This window comes from Meleagris gallopavo, chromosome 1, assembly GCF_905368555.1.
Source record: "Meleagris gallopavo chromosome 1, MGAL_WU_HG_1.1, whole genome shotgun sequence".
In the NCBI taxonomy this organism is placed as follows: domain Eukaryota; kingdom Metazoa; phylum Chordata; class Aves; order Galliformes; family Phasianidae; genus Meleagris; species Meleagris gallopavo.
In genome coordinates, this window is record NC_139404.1 from 112,817,686 (window position 1) to 112,830,099 (window position 12,414).

The following is a 12,414-nucleotide window of genomic DNA, read 5'->3' on the forward strand; positions in this document are numbered from 1 at the left end:
TATTTGGGTTTTTAGCTGTAATTCAGCAATTATGCATCAGTAGACATTTTAACTAAACATAATATTATTTAATGTGTATAATTAGAATATTTTGCCAATAAATGTCATACTCATAGTTCATATATTGAAGTAATACACATCCAAAAAGTCAGACTAGCTTGCAACCTCTAAATTCTAAAGCAACACATCAAACCTAGTTTTGGCTACTGTCTTCTGAGTTCCTACTTGCACTTTGTGAGTTTGGAATCTTCCTTTGAATCCTTTATGAGAAAGAGTGATGAAACTGGCTGAGAGGTAAGTCCAAAGAGGCTATACTTGTAAATAAATATCAAACAGTCTGATACTTATCTGTTTGTTTGATATAGTAATGTTCCTGAATTGTGCTATGGAGCAGAAAATAATCAGAATATAAACAATCTGAAATTATCTATTTTTATATACATTTCAGTGATTCATTCACTGGAAAATGTCAAGATACTAAATTAGCTTCCAACCGTGGATCGTTTGCTTCAAAATTGCCTCTATTTCATATGAAGAAGGTGCATATGCACAGTGTATTGTAATACCCTCACTAATATTGTCATAAACTTATGAAATATGAAACAGTGGGTGTAATATAAAATTTGTATTATATATATAGTGTATTCCATTTTCTAATTCTGGACAGTCAATTTTATTTTATTTCCTTTATAGGCAAAAGAAAAGGGCTCCACAAGAGTTCATGCTCTGAACAATGTCAACAAAGCACTGCACATTTTGCAGAGAAATAATGTAAGTATCAGATGGGCATGATCAAAACGTCCTATGGAATGCATGCTGGACTAAAGAATAAAATTTCTGGAATCAAGGCAGTTTTGTTAATGTGACTTGGACGCTTAGAGGTTCAGCTCCAGTATGGAATGTATTTCGAAGGGTAAAATCCACTGCCAGCAAATGTTTGAATAATATATCCATAATGAGTGATATTTGAAGACTGATCAACATGTACAATTTTATAGTTATGCATGGTTTTTCATATACGTTTTTAAAAGTTAATTACCATAAGTCATCCTTAGCTGGTTATAGGTACTACCTGAAAAAACAAAACATTCACAAATCTCTAAAAATCAAGAAGTCCAAAAAAAGGAGGTTTTTTTTTTGTTGTTGTTGTTTTTAAAAGTGATATTTTTTCTAAATTTACACTAATATGTGTTCCTTGGGATTCATAACATTAAGGAAATCATTCACATAAAAATTGTTCTCCATTTTACTTTGTCAGAATCGACTTTTCAGGCCAGAATCTTGTGCATCTTTTTAAAGTAAATATTCTAGTCAAATCTTTGTTGTGCAAGCATTCTAATGGGCCCATAACTTTAGCAGGCATTTTCAATGGCCAACTAATTATACTGTACATCCTCCTTAAGAATAAATTCAAGCATTCACTTAAACATGACTGTAAGATGTGATGGAACAGTGATAATGTATTCTGTGCTGCATATGATATTGGATTTCTTGATAGCTGTGGTAGGTCACTAAACATGCTTGAGTTCAGCTGCTGAATAAAGTCATTGATTTTATAAATCCAAGGTAATGCTTATCCATCTAGAGATTTGTGCATAAATGAAAGTGACCTTATAAGACTGTCATGAAGACCTCTAGCATGATTTTTTTAATGAAATTTAATGTAAATAAATAGGAGGCAAAGCTTCTAATTCTTCACAATCTGCAGTATATGACGTTGAAAAAGAATCAGCCATACATTTCACAATATGCAAAAAGATTTTTTTGAACACATTTACACATTCACGTTTTCACAGTAAATGTTTTTAAAAAACATTTAATAAATATCAGCTAAATCCATTAATGGGCTTTTCATTCAGTTTCCAGGATAGTCCCTTTCAAATGTAGAAAGAAAATAAAGCACTGATTGAACAACATAGAGCAGGCTGCATCCTTTTACAAACTAGAGTGTGTACTCTATGTGGTCATCGTATCCATAAAATGAAGATCATAAAAGCTGTGCAAAATATTTTTGATCAGATCAGTATGAAGCTAAAACATCTGCTTTTGAAATAGCTTCTTTGACCTTCAAAATAATCTCAAGAGTGATTTCTATAGAACTTCAGAAATGCAAAATCAACAGTTCTATGGCTATTTAAAGCCTGAAACTAATGGTGATGTTTCTCATCCTTGCTCTGAGATTGTACACTCATCTGGATTGAAAAATACCACTGCTTCCAGTCAATCAATTTTACAGATTTTGATGCTTTTTTTTTCCTGTGATATTTTTTCCTAGTATTCAGAGGCAGAGAATTGTTCTAATGTGAACTCAGACAAAGAAGTCTGGAGAGTCCTTCTGTTTCAGTTAAACAGATGTAGTCTCTGTGACAGAGATTCAATTTCCAAATACAGGCAGAGGATTTGATGGGTAAAACATGTAGCTGTTACCCTAATAAACTTCGTAGTGGATCACTTGCTATATGGACTCCAGTCACATTTTGGATATGAAACTCCACTTGGGAAACGTTCCCAATATACTAGAATGAATAGCAACTAATATATTATTTTAGCGAGAAAGAAAAAAAAAAGTATAAATTGTTAAAGAAAAATTTTCAAGCTCTTGACAAAATACCTGCTTTGTATATGTTTAGTAAAAATGACCTATCCATAAATACACTGAAGGTAACATTTGTTCTCAATGTGCAAAACCTTTAGTTATTGTATAGATGTAAATTCAAGTAACTACAGATGTATAATAGAAATATGAAGACTGCAGTTTGTAAAGAAGCAAGGTACTTCACCATATAAGTATTACTTCTGACCATGAAAAACTAAATCTATGAAACAGTGGGGAAGAATATTTCAGAATCTTAGTTTCTGCCCCAAAGTGCGCTGTCTTGCTCTCTCAATTCTGAATTTGGCATTCTTTTTTAAATAGCATAAAAAGTGGAAGAGGGTGAAGGATCATTTCACAAGTGGAAAAAAGAATATTCCAGGCTGGCAAATGCTTATGTTTTATGCAGTTAGAAATGCTTAAGTATAATTGTAAAAAAAATGACATTGCTCAACAAAGAAGTATGGAAAGAGACATGTGTACATCACAGCCATGGGTTTTTCTGTACTCTAAAATAAATCCTGCCCTGCCTTCTGCATTGTAGAATTTTAGAAAGACAAAATTAGTTCTATTTTAATATAAATATGTAGAATAGTATCTTAATTTTTGTAGATTCTTGCAGAGCCTAGATTTATGTGTTGCTTTTACCAAACTATGATACATAAGGTGCTGTGGAGAATAATGCAGGAACTTTCCTGTGTCAACCTTTGGGTTTCTGATTTGTGATTCTAGAACCTTATTATAAAAGATTTTAAAATTATTATTAACTATTACTTTTAATTCTTTGTTTTCACAGCTGGAGTAATTGGAGCTCTAGATCACTGTTTGCTTTTTGCCAGCACATTATCTGCGCCATGTTTAATATATGAGCTGGATATTTTATAAACAGCAGAAACAAAATGCAAGATTTATCCTAGTCTGTTCTTAACTCTCCCTTACTCCAAAGAAAGTTAATTACCAAATGTATGAAAATAATACCAGCCTCTCATGCTTGCTATTAATCTAATGCAATTTAAACAATTTTTTTTAATAGGTTGATTTGGTAAATATTGGGAGCTCAGATATTGTGGATGGCAATCATAAACTGACTCTTGGTTTGATCTGGAATATAATCCTCCACTGGCAGGTGAGTGGCACCACAGCATATTTTCTATGATATATTTTTATTCTTATACTTAATTCCATTACTATCCAGCTTCAAACTACTAAATAAACATTGACACTGTAAGCAATATAAGTTCCTAAATCAGCAGGTTTTATGAGTCTGTTTATGTATCATCTAGGATATTAAGTATCTTAAGAAGATATAGTAGGTTTCAGCAGCAGCTGTTTTGACTATAATTTCACAGTCAGACATTGCGAGAGAATATATAAAACAGTTTTATTGTAAGAAAAATGAATAGACAAAACCAACGTGGATATGTAGCTTTTATAATCACTTTTTCTTTAAGAATCTCAGAACATGAATCATAGAGTTATAGCGTTACCAAGGTTGGAAAAGACCTCCAAGATCATCTAGTCTATTCGTCCACCTACTACCAGTATTTCCCCAATAAACCAGGCTCCTGAGTACAACATCTAAATTTCTTGAATGCCTCCAGGAACAGTGACTCAGCCACCTCCCTGAGCAGCCCCATTCCAGTGCCTGACTACTCATTCAGTGAAGAATTTTTTCCTAATATCCAATCTGAACATCCCCTGGCACAACTTGAGGCCATTCCCCCTAGTCCTATCGCTAGTTACATGGGAGAAGAGGCCAACATCCACCTTGCCTCAACCTACTTTCAGGCGATTGTAGGAAGCAATAATATCTCCCCTATTCTCCAGACTAAACAATCCCAGTTCTCTCAGTTGTTCCTCATAAGACTTGTGCTCCAGACAGCTCACCAGCTTTGTTGCCCTGTTCTGGACATGCACTAGGGCCACCATGTCTTTCTTGTACAGAGGGACCCAAAACTGAACACAGCGCTCGAAATGTGTCCTCACCAGAGCAGAGTACAGGGGGATAATCACCTCCCTGCTCCTGGTGGCTACGTTATTTCCAGTACATGCCAGGATGCCATTGGCCTTCTTGGCCACATGGGCATACTGCTGGCTCGTGTTCTGCTGAGTGTCAACCAACACCCCCAGCTCCATTTCCTCCACACAGACTTCCAGCCACTCTGCTCCAAGCCTGTAACGTTGCCTGGGGTTGTTGTGGTCAAAGCGTAGGAGTCAGCACTTGGTCTTGTTGAACTTGATTCCATTGGCCTCAGCCCAGCTATCCAGTCTGTCCAGATCCTTCTGAAGGATCTTCCTACTCCCAGGCAAACCAACATTTCCTCTCAACTTGGTGTTATCTGCAAACTCACTGAGTGTCTAAGTCCTCTTATCCAGGTCCTCAATAAATACATTAAACAGGATAGGTTGCAATACCAACTCCTGGGGAACACTACTTGTGACTGGTCACCAGCTGGATTAAACTCCCTTTACTACCACGCTCTGGGCCTGGCCATCCAGCCAGGTCTTTACCCAGCAAAGAGTGTCTAAGCCACAGGCTGCCATCTTCTTCAGGAGAATACTGTGGAAGGCAGTATCAAAGGCTTTGCTGAAGTCTAGGTAGAGTACACCAACAGCCTTTCACTCATCTGCTAGGCAGGTTACTCGATCAAAGGAGATGAGGTCGGTTGAGCAGGACCTGCCTTTCATGAACCCATGCTCTCTGGATCTCCTGGTTGTTCCACACATGCCATGTGATCTCCCTCAAGATGATCTGTTCCATAACCTTTCCTGGCACTGAGGTCAGACTGACAGACCTGTAGTTCACCCGATCATCGTTATGACCCCTTATGACCCTTCTTGTAGATGAGAATCTTTTGTTTTAATTAAATAATCATATTTCATGCTTTCCACAGCCGACCCATCCTTCCAATAATTATTTTAAAACCCTAAAAAGTTGCTTTCTGAACAATTGATAGAAGCAGATATTGGTCATTTAACTTCTCACTTTTGAGAGAAATGAGGAAGTATGTTATCGATGTAGAAACCAACATGTTAGATGAGGACACTTTGGAAAACAAAGTCTGAGAAGCAGTAAAATAAACATTTGGAAGGAATTAGCATCTAGGTGCTCTAATTCTGTGTGTTTGTATGAGTCTAGGTTAACTGTCTGTCCATTTGTGCTTGTTCAGGTCCCCAAGTAATAATCAAGAAGTTTACATAGCATAACAAGAAAAGATAGTGGGAAACAAAACCTAAAGGAGTTTTTATTAAAAACTAAACACTCCTATCAAAAAATCACATGTGTATAATTCATTGCAGTAGGGAGCAATTCTTTACTAATTTTACAGGATAAGTTGTAATGAGAGCAACAGAGAAAAGCTGCAAATTGTTAAATCACTTCTATCTCAGTCTCACTTCCCAATATTTTTAGTTTAATTGCATAACACTGTTCTAAATTACTTACTAAAAGCACATAGAAAATGAAACCTATCTTAGCATCTTCTACCAATAATTTTGGAATCACTGTGCTTTAATTTATATGAATTATGGACTGAGATAAGTAGTTGTGTTAAAATTCATATTTTGATTAGTTCACATTTTTACCTGAAAAGAAGGGTTAAAGATGTGCCTTAGTATTATTAGTACTAATTTTTCTTTCACGTTTTCTCAGCATTCCTCATAGTTTGGTGATGTTTTTAATGACCAGTGTATGAGCTTAGGGGACCTGTTCTTGGTGCAGTATATAGGTTCTTCATTTCAAGCTCTGTCAAGAGTCCAGTGACAGTGATGATACCAGTGGCATCAGCTGAATTATCCATGTATGAAAAGTCCGGGGACCATATTTATGAAGCAGGGATTAATAATGTGATGCTTTCTTGAGTATTCATTATTCAGTCCGTGTTTAGTCTATAGTGTTCCATGTCAATTTATTTATGGATTGCTGAAAGGAAGTGACTTGCATACTCTGGATTTGTCTTTTTATTCAAAATTTTATAAATAGATTCTGATTTGGATAGAACTGAGTATCAGTTTCTATTCTTAACAATAGATAAAGCTGTGTTTTGCAAGAAGACGTTATCTGATAATGCAGTTGCTGGTGAATAATGAATAAACAAAATAAAAATAAAGCCAGATTTGTGCATAGGGTCATCTTTTTAAATGGAACTCTGGAGATGTTGGTTTGCTGCATTTTCCCCTCAAAGGACTGAAACAGTTAAAATTGAAACTGCTTATTTACACTATTGTGGAAAAAATCTTCGTTCTTTTCCATTTTTTTCTTCCAAGTTTTGAAGTGATTTACATGAATCTAGAACATTTGTGATTGTTCTGTTCTGTTCTTAAGTTGGTACAATTTTACGCTTTTACAGTGCTTCTGGTGAAACAAGTCCATAAGTTTCTTAAGAATGGGTCTCTTCTTCCTCTGCACTATTTTCCCTGTCATAAATGGTTCTTCACACTAGGCAGCTGAGAATATGACAAGTTGTTGTTAAGACTAAATTACAGAGTCAGGGCCACCAAAGTTTTCTGCCGGTTCTTAACCGTTGAGTAAAATATCCCTTTCTCTATGATTTGTATCAAGTCTGCTTTATGTATGAGGCTAAAAAAAGCCTATATACAATAAGTGGCTGATTTTATGTATGCTGTTGTTGCAGTCTGTGCTTGACGATGCAATCCTACTTTTGCAAATTTGTTCCCTTTACGATCCCAAGAGCTTTCAGAGCTAAGAGTCACCTAGATGAAGTACACCTGCCTGCATGGAAATAGCAGATATGAGTTGTGTGGCAGTTAAATATTTTTTCTGCAGATTAACTGGCAAAAAGCTTTTTCCAGTTTCACATCCTGCACTAGGCTGACATTAGGGTAGAACTACAATTATATATGACAACATAGACCACCTCTTATGAAAATGTCAGGGTCTTTGTGTAAAATGTAAAAGAGAGAGAGAAGTGAAGGAAGAAACGTTCATGAGAATGAAGTGCTTCAGTGCCAGTCGGAATGGGTATCAGCATTCTCAGTTGTGGAGGCACTGCAGCAGAAAAGATTTATCTCATTCTTGCCACTCTCATTTCTGTTCAGTAGAGATCTTGTGGCTTTCTCTATCCCCTGTAGTGATTATGTCCTTTCTTATCTAGCCTGTTTTTCAAATTATTATTAAAAGTTTCACTCAAATTGAACCATGGTTCTGAGTTGAGCACCTGCTGCTTAAGCTCTTTGTGGTACTGAATCTATTAGGGTTTCTATTTCTTTGAAGCTGCTGCCCTCTTCCTCACAGTTCTGTGATCTCAGCTTCACTGCTCAATTAGCATTTAAACAAAAAGAAAACAATATTATTAATTCCTGAACTGTTACGCTTGGCAAAGAATATCTCTCTTAAAAGCAGAAAAAGATTCTGTATGGCAGTGTTCAATTTTTTATTTTTTTTTATTTTTTAAGAGCAAACCTATTTTCATAAATGGAATGAAAAACCAAACCTAACAAACATCTTTTGTAAAAGTCACAAAATGTTGAAAAAGAGTGAAGTAATAGCTGTATGCATGAGGAAAATATTCCAGAGAGATGTATTCCACTTAGTCTTCTTTGCAGAGCTATTAACAGTTTTGGACTTCTCATGCATTTATTGCAGAGCCTGTATTTTAATTGGAATTACCATTTTACTTTGAAATATAGTAGTGGAAATGAAATACTAACAGTCTTATTATTCCACCCCAAATCAATGAGCAAAGAATATCCCTTGCTTTGATGGGTGTCTTGAACATCTATGAAAGTGTTCTTTAAAAAGGAATTCTTTAAAATGTGCTTTGAAAGAGTTGAGAAGATTCTGGCTATAAAAAAGTAATCCATGCAGTCAGAATACCTGAAATATAGTAGGTAAAAAATACTAAATCGTTCTGTCAGAGAGCTGCCAGGACCCTGTTTGAGCAAAATTGAAAAAGCCTTAACTTCAGGAGTAACATTTTAAATTCTGTCCTACTTTCCTCCCTGTCTTGTAGTGGCTGGCATACTGAATCTCTGTACCATTCCAATAAAATGTTACATGCCTGTGTTTTTGTTGCAAGTGTGCAGTGTTCCTAGATAGCCTGCACCCAGGGCTTTCTGGCAGTCTAGTAGATAAATCAGAAGTCCTCTGCAGCAGCAGGCCAGGCACAGATGCGCTGGTTTTGACTGCCCTTTCACACCCAGTGCCAGATGCTTTCCATGCCATCCAAAATTAAAGGGCTTTTTAGCTCTTAGTATCTTGGAGTCTTTGGCCTTTACGTTCCTCAAAATCCAGGCCTCTGGATCATGCCTTCTCTTGTGACCATTCTGTCTGCCATCTCATCCCCTTCCTTCACTTTCAGTCTCCCCAGTCCCTAGTCCACACTGGAGGTGCCTGAAGCTGAGACAGGTGCCTTGAGGCACCGAGGCAAGCTGCATACAAAGGTACCATGCACTGTGCTTGGTTCACATCTCCTCAGCGTGGCTCCCTGAAGAAAGCACGTTTATCAAGCGTCAGCAAGGAATGGAGGAGGCCTCCCTGCTGGAAAAGGTGGCAGGACCAGCTCTTTTCAATTCCAGCTACCTGGAGGTGGCCTCTCCCTGCCTTCGTGCCTCAGGTGTAGGTGCCTCAGTGTTTCCCTGTGTGATGAGAGGTCGTGTGCCTGTTCTCTTCATAGCCTTTAGTTTGTCACTTTAACGTGTTGGAAGTTACCTGTGGTGGTGTTTATGCTGCCATTTCCCTCTTTCTATTCAAAAGCAGTTTTTCTTATTACAATAGTATAGGGCCATCCCCCAGGAAGAGCAACTATTTCTGTTTTCTACCAGTTGGAGTTTCCTATGCCTTAAAGCTTTGTTTTCTGTGAGGATATGTGGCATTAGAAAGGAGTGGCAAGAAAGAAATGAATATCAGAGGTCACCTGCCAGCGAGAAGTAGAACTGCTAGCTGCTTTGGAATGGGTGTAGTTTTTGAGCTTGGATGCTGAGGCAGCTTATTTCAGGGTGGAATCCATCCAGAAGTTCTTCAGGCTGACACACACATTTCTAAGTACTGATCTTTCTGAAGAGGGCATCTTAACTAAGAAGCCTTCAGAAAGTCTCCTTCTAACCTCACTGCCACCCTACTCTTTCTCATTCAGCTGCAGACTTGGCTCAAGGCCAAGCCATCCCACTTGCAGCTCATTCAGTGCCAGGGTGCTGCTGTCCAGACAGAAGGGGTGGAAGTGCTCAGGAAAACAAGAAGGTTTCCAGCTGCAGAAGGGGAATTATTCACTATTTCTCACTGAATAGGAAGCAGTCTAAACCTTCAGGATGAGATCCGGCCCTTTTACTTTGTCATTTTTAAATGCCTGCAGTTCCCCAAGAAGCAGCAAAAAATCATAACTTTAGCAGTCTTCTGCAGAGAAATGCAGGAAAATTAGAGTAAATCTTCATCTACTGTCAGAATATTAAACTCAACAAGATGAGTTTGAAGCTGTTTTCTCAAAAGTAGAAAGAAATGGAGAACTTCAGGCTGCTTCTCTTTAAATCAAAAGCACAATTCAAGAGTTTGCCTGGATTCATTTGAATAGTTACTTCCTTGGCAGCCCATTGCTTTATTTCATGGCTAACTTACAGTTTCACAGTGCTCACAGTTCATTGATAACTTTCTGTTATGTTAATGTCGATGCAGGCATTTGATTTTTTATTTGTTACAAACTCTTATATTTTCAATTCTTATATTTTTAATTCTTGTTTTCACATAAATTCAGGTGTCCCACAAAAAGAACATTGTATTTTTCAAATGTTATTGTTTACTCCTTACATTCAGATACACCTGTGCTTGTGAACACAAGGACACAATAAAAATCCTAAGTGAATAATGAAACTGTAGCATGAATGTTTTTCCATTACTACAACCTGAATATTTTGAAGGCTTTCACTTTGTTTAAGTGTGGTTTAATAAATGTTGCACTTGAAACTTTTCTTCTTTTTAGCACCTGGATTCATGAAGAACAAAACTTTATTTTTGTAGTCGGGAAGTTTTTTTTGTGTGGAGATACAGGAGTTGAACTCCTTGCTTCTTGCTGAATTATTTAACTCTAATTTGGCAAGTCTCAATAGTGAAAACTAAACAAATTAAGAAAAAAAGGATACCCTAACAGGCACATTAAGCAAAACTAAGTAGCATATTTACTAATTTTCCCAAACTCTTTGCTTTCTGTTTTCTGGTGTAGATTTGGAGGAACCACAGAATGCTGCTATTCTTATCTTAGTAGCATTTGTACCGTTGTCATTTATAGAAATTACAGTCATTTATAGAAATTACAGAAAGATCAAAGGCAAGATTATGGCCTGAGAATTTCATAGAGGATCAGTTTCTCCTCCTCTCCTCATCTCAGAAATCAATTTTATACCTGTCTCAAAATGAAAAATTGAAGGCATTGATAATAGTATGCAATTCAGATATAAAAACAAGAGATTGTTTTAATAATTCATATCTCCGTTCAATAATTGATTCAAGTGATTGGATTGATTAGTGTCAGATTGGATAATAAACTGATTCCTACTGTTTTTCTGCAATACCTTAGAAATTATTTTTTTATAGTTGATTATGTTTTGGAATTCTAGCTTGTGTATTGCGTTACAAGTTTTATTATTAGAATGTGGTCAATCCTTGTCATAAATAGTGCACTAACTAGATGTTGTTTTCTGACTGATACTGGTTGCTGAGCAATGCCAGTGAGAATTCTAAAGAGATACCTTGGATGAGTCAATAAGGAAAAACAACTCTATAGTTAAATTTTATCTTAGAGAATATTTTTTAAAAGCTGCTATGCTTTCCAAGATATATGGAGAGCACAGTGATTTCAAAGGGAATACTTTACAAGAAAATAAATTATGAACTTCTCTTTCACCAGTAAAGAAGTTGCTAAGAAATATATTAGCAGCTACACTGTATCAAACTCCAGGGAAATATTTTATAACCCCTCAGAATTAATTGCTCTCTGTAAAGCAATAACTAGAGATAGGTGAGCTTTCTCTGATGAAAGAGGAATATTAACTGTTTCTGAAACAAAATTCAGAACATGAAACATATACAGTGTTCCTTTAATCTGTGCAGTGAAATTCACTTTTCATCTGGGTACACATATGCAAATAGTTTACATGCTGAAATAGAAAATACTGTGCTCTCTACTGTTCTTATTTATTTTACCTTAGTACTTACTTCAACTTTGTCGATGAGAGAAAGATGCTTTTTATTATTTTATCAGCCTTTGTTATAACATATTCTATTAACTATGGATGCATTTCCAGAGTAAAGAAAACTACAAAGAGAAAGGCTGCGTTTGTATGCATTCTGTTCTAATAAGTAGTGCGTGCAAATGTACCTTCTCTGCTTGCTCATGGAGCACTTCATGTGAAACAGTGGTGATTTTACTGAGTGTGCCGGCAATGGCAGACAACAACAAGTCAGCATCAGTTGTTTTTATGTATTCCAGCTTGATCACTGTCATTGTACTGTGACACCAAGTATGTTCTTTGGTTACCTAGGAGGTTTTTCTTCAATGCTTATATCTAGGCAATTGGAGCTTTTGGGAGTCAAAAAACAATTTAGCTTTAAATGAGGAAGTTCAGTCACATATGAGATTCTGGCTTTTTTTGCAGGTCAAAGATGTAATGAAAAACATCATGGCTGGACTGCAGCAGACAAACAGTGAAAAGATTCTGCTGAGCTGGGTCCGTCAATCAACTCGTAATTACCCACAGGTCAATGTTATCAATTTCACCAGTAGCTGGTCTGATGGATTGGCTTTCAATGCACTCCTTCACAGTCACAGGTAGGAAAACTAACTTCTCGTTGTTTCAGTGAGCTTGTAACAGAT

The 12,414-nt window shown here is 36.6% G+C and overlaps 1 protein-coding gene across 15 annotated transcripts in view; it reads left to right on the plus strand.

The window, feature by feature from the left end:
* DMD (dystrophin) overlaps positions 1–12,414 on the plus strand; it is a 1,154,126-nt gene that overhangs the window by 359,219 nt on the left and 782,493 nt on the right. For all 15 annotated transcript variants that reach the window (XM_085210257.1, XM_085210277.1, XM_085210286.1 and 12 more), the window contains exons 4-6: positions 694–771; positions 3,627–3,719; positions 12,197–12,369. In XM_085210257.1, the coding sequence (XP_085066383.1) occupies positions 694–771; positions 3,627–3,719; positions 12,197–12,369 (344 nt within the window). The remainder of the gene's footprint in view (positions 1–693; positions 772–3,626; positions 3,720–12,196; positions 12,370–12,414) is intronic.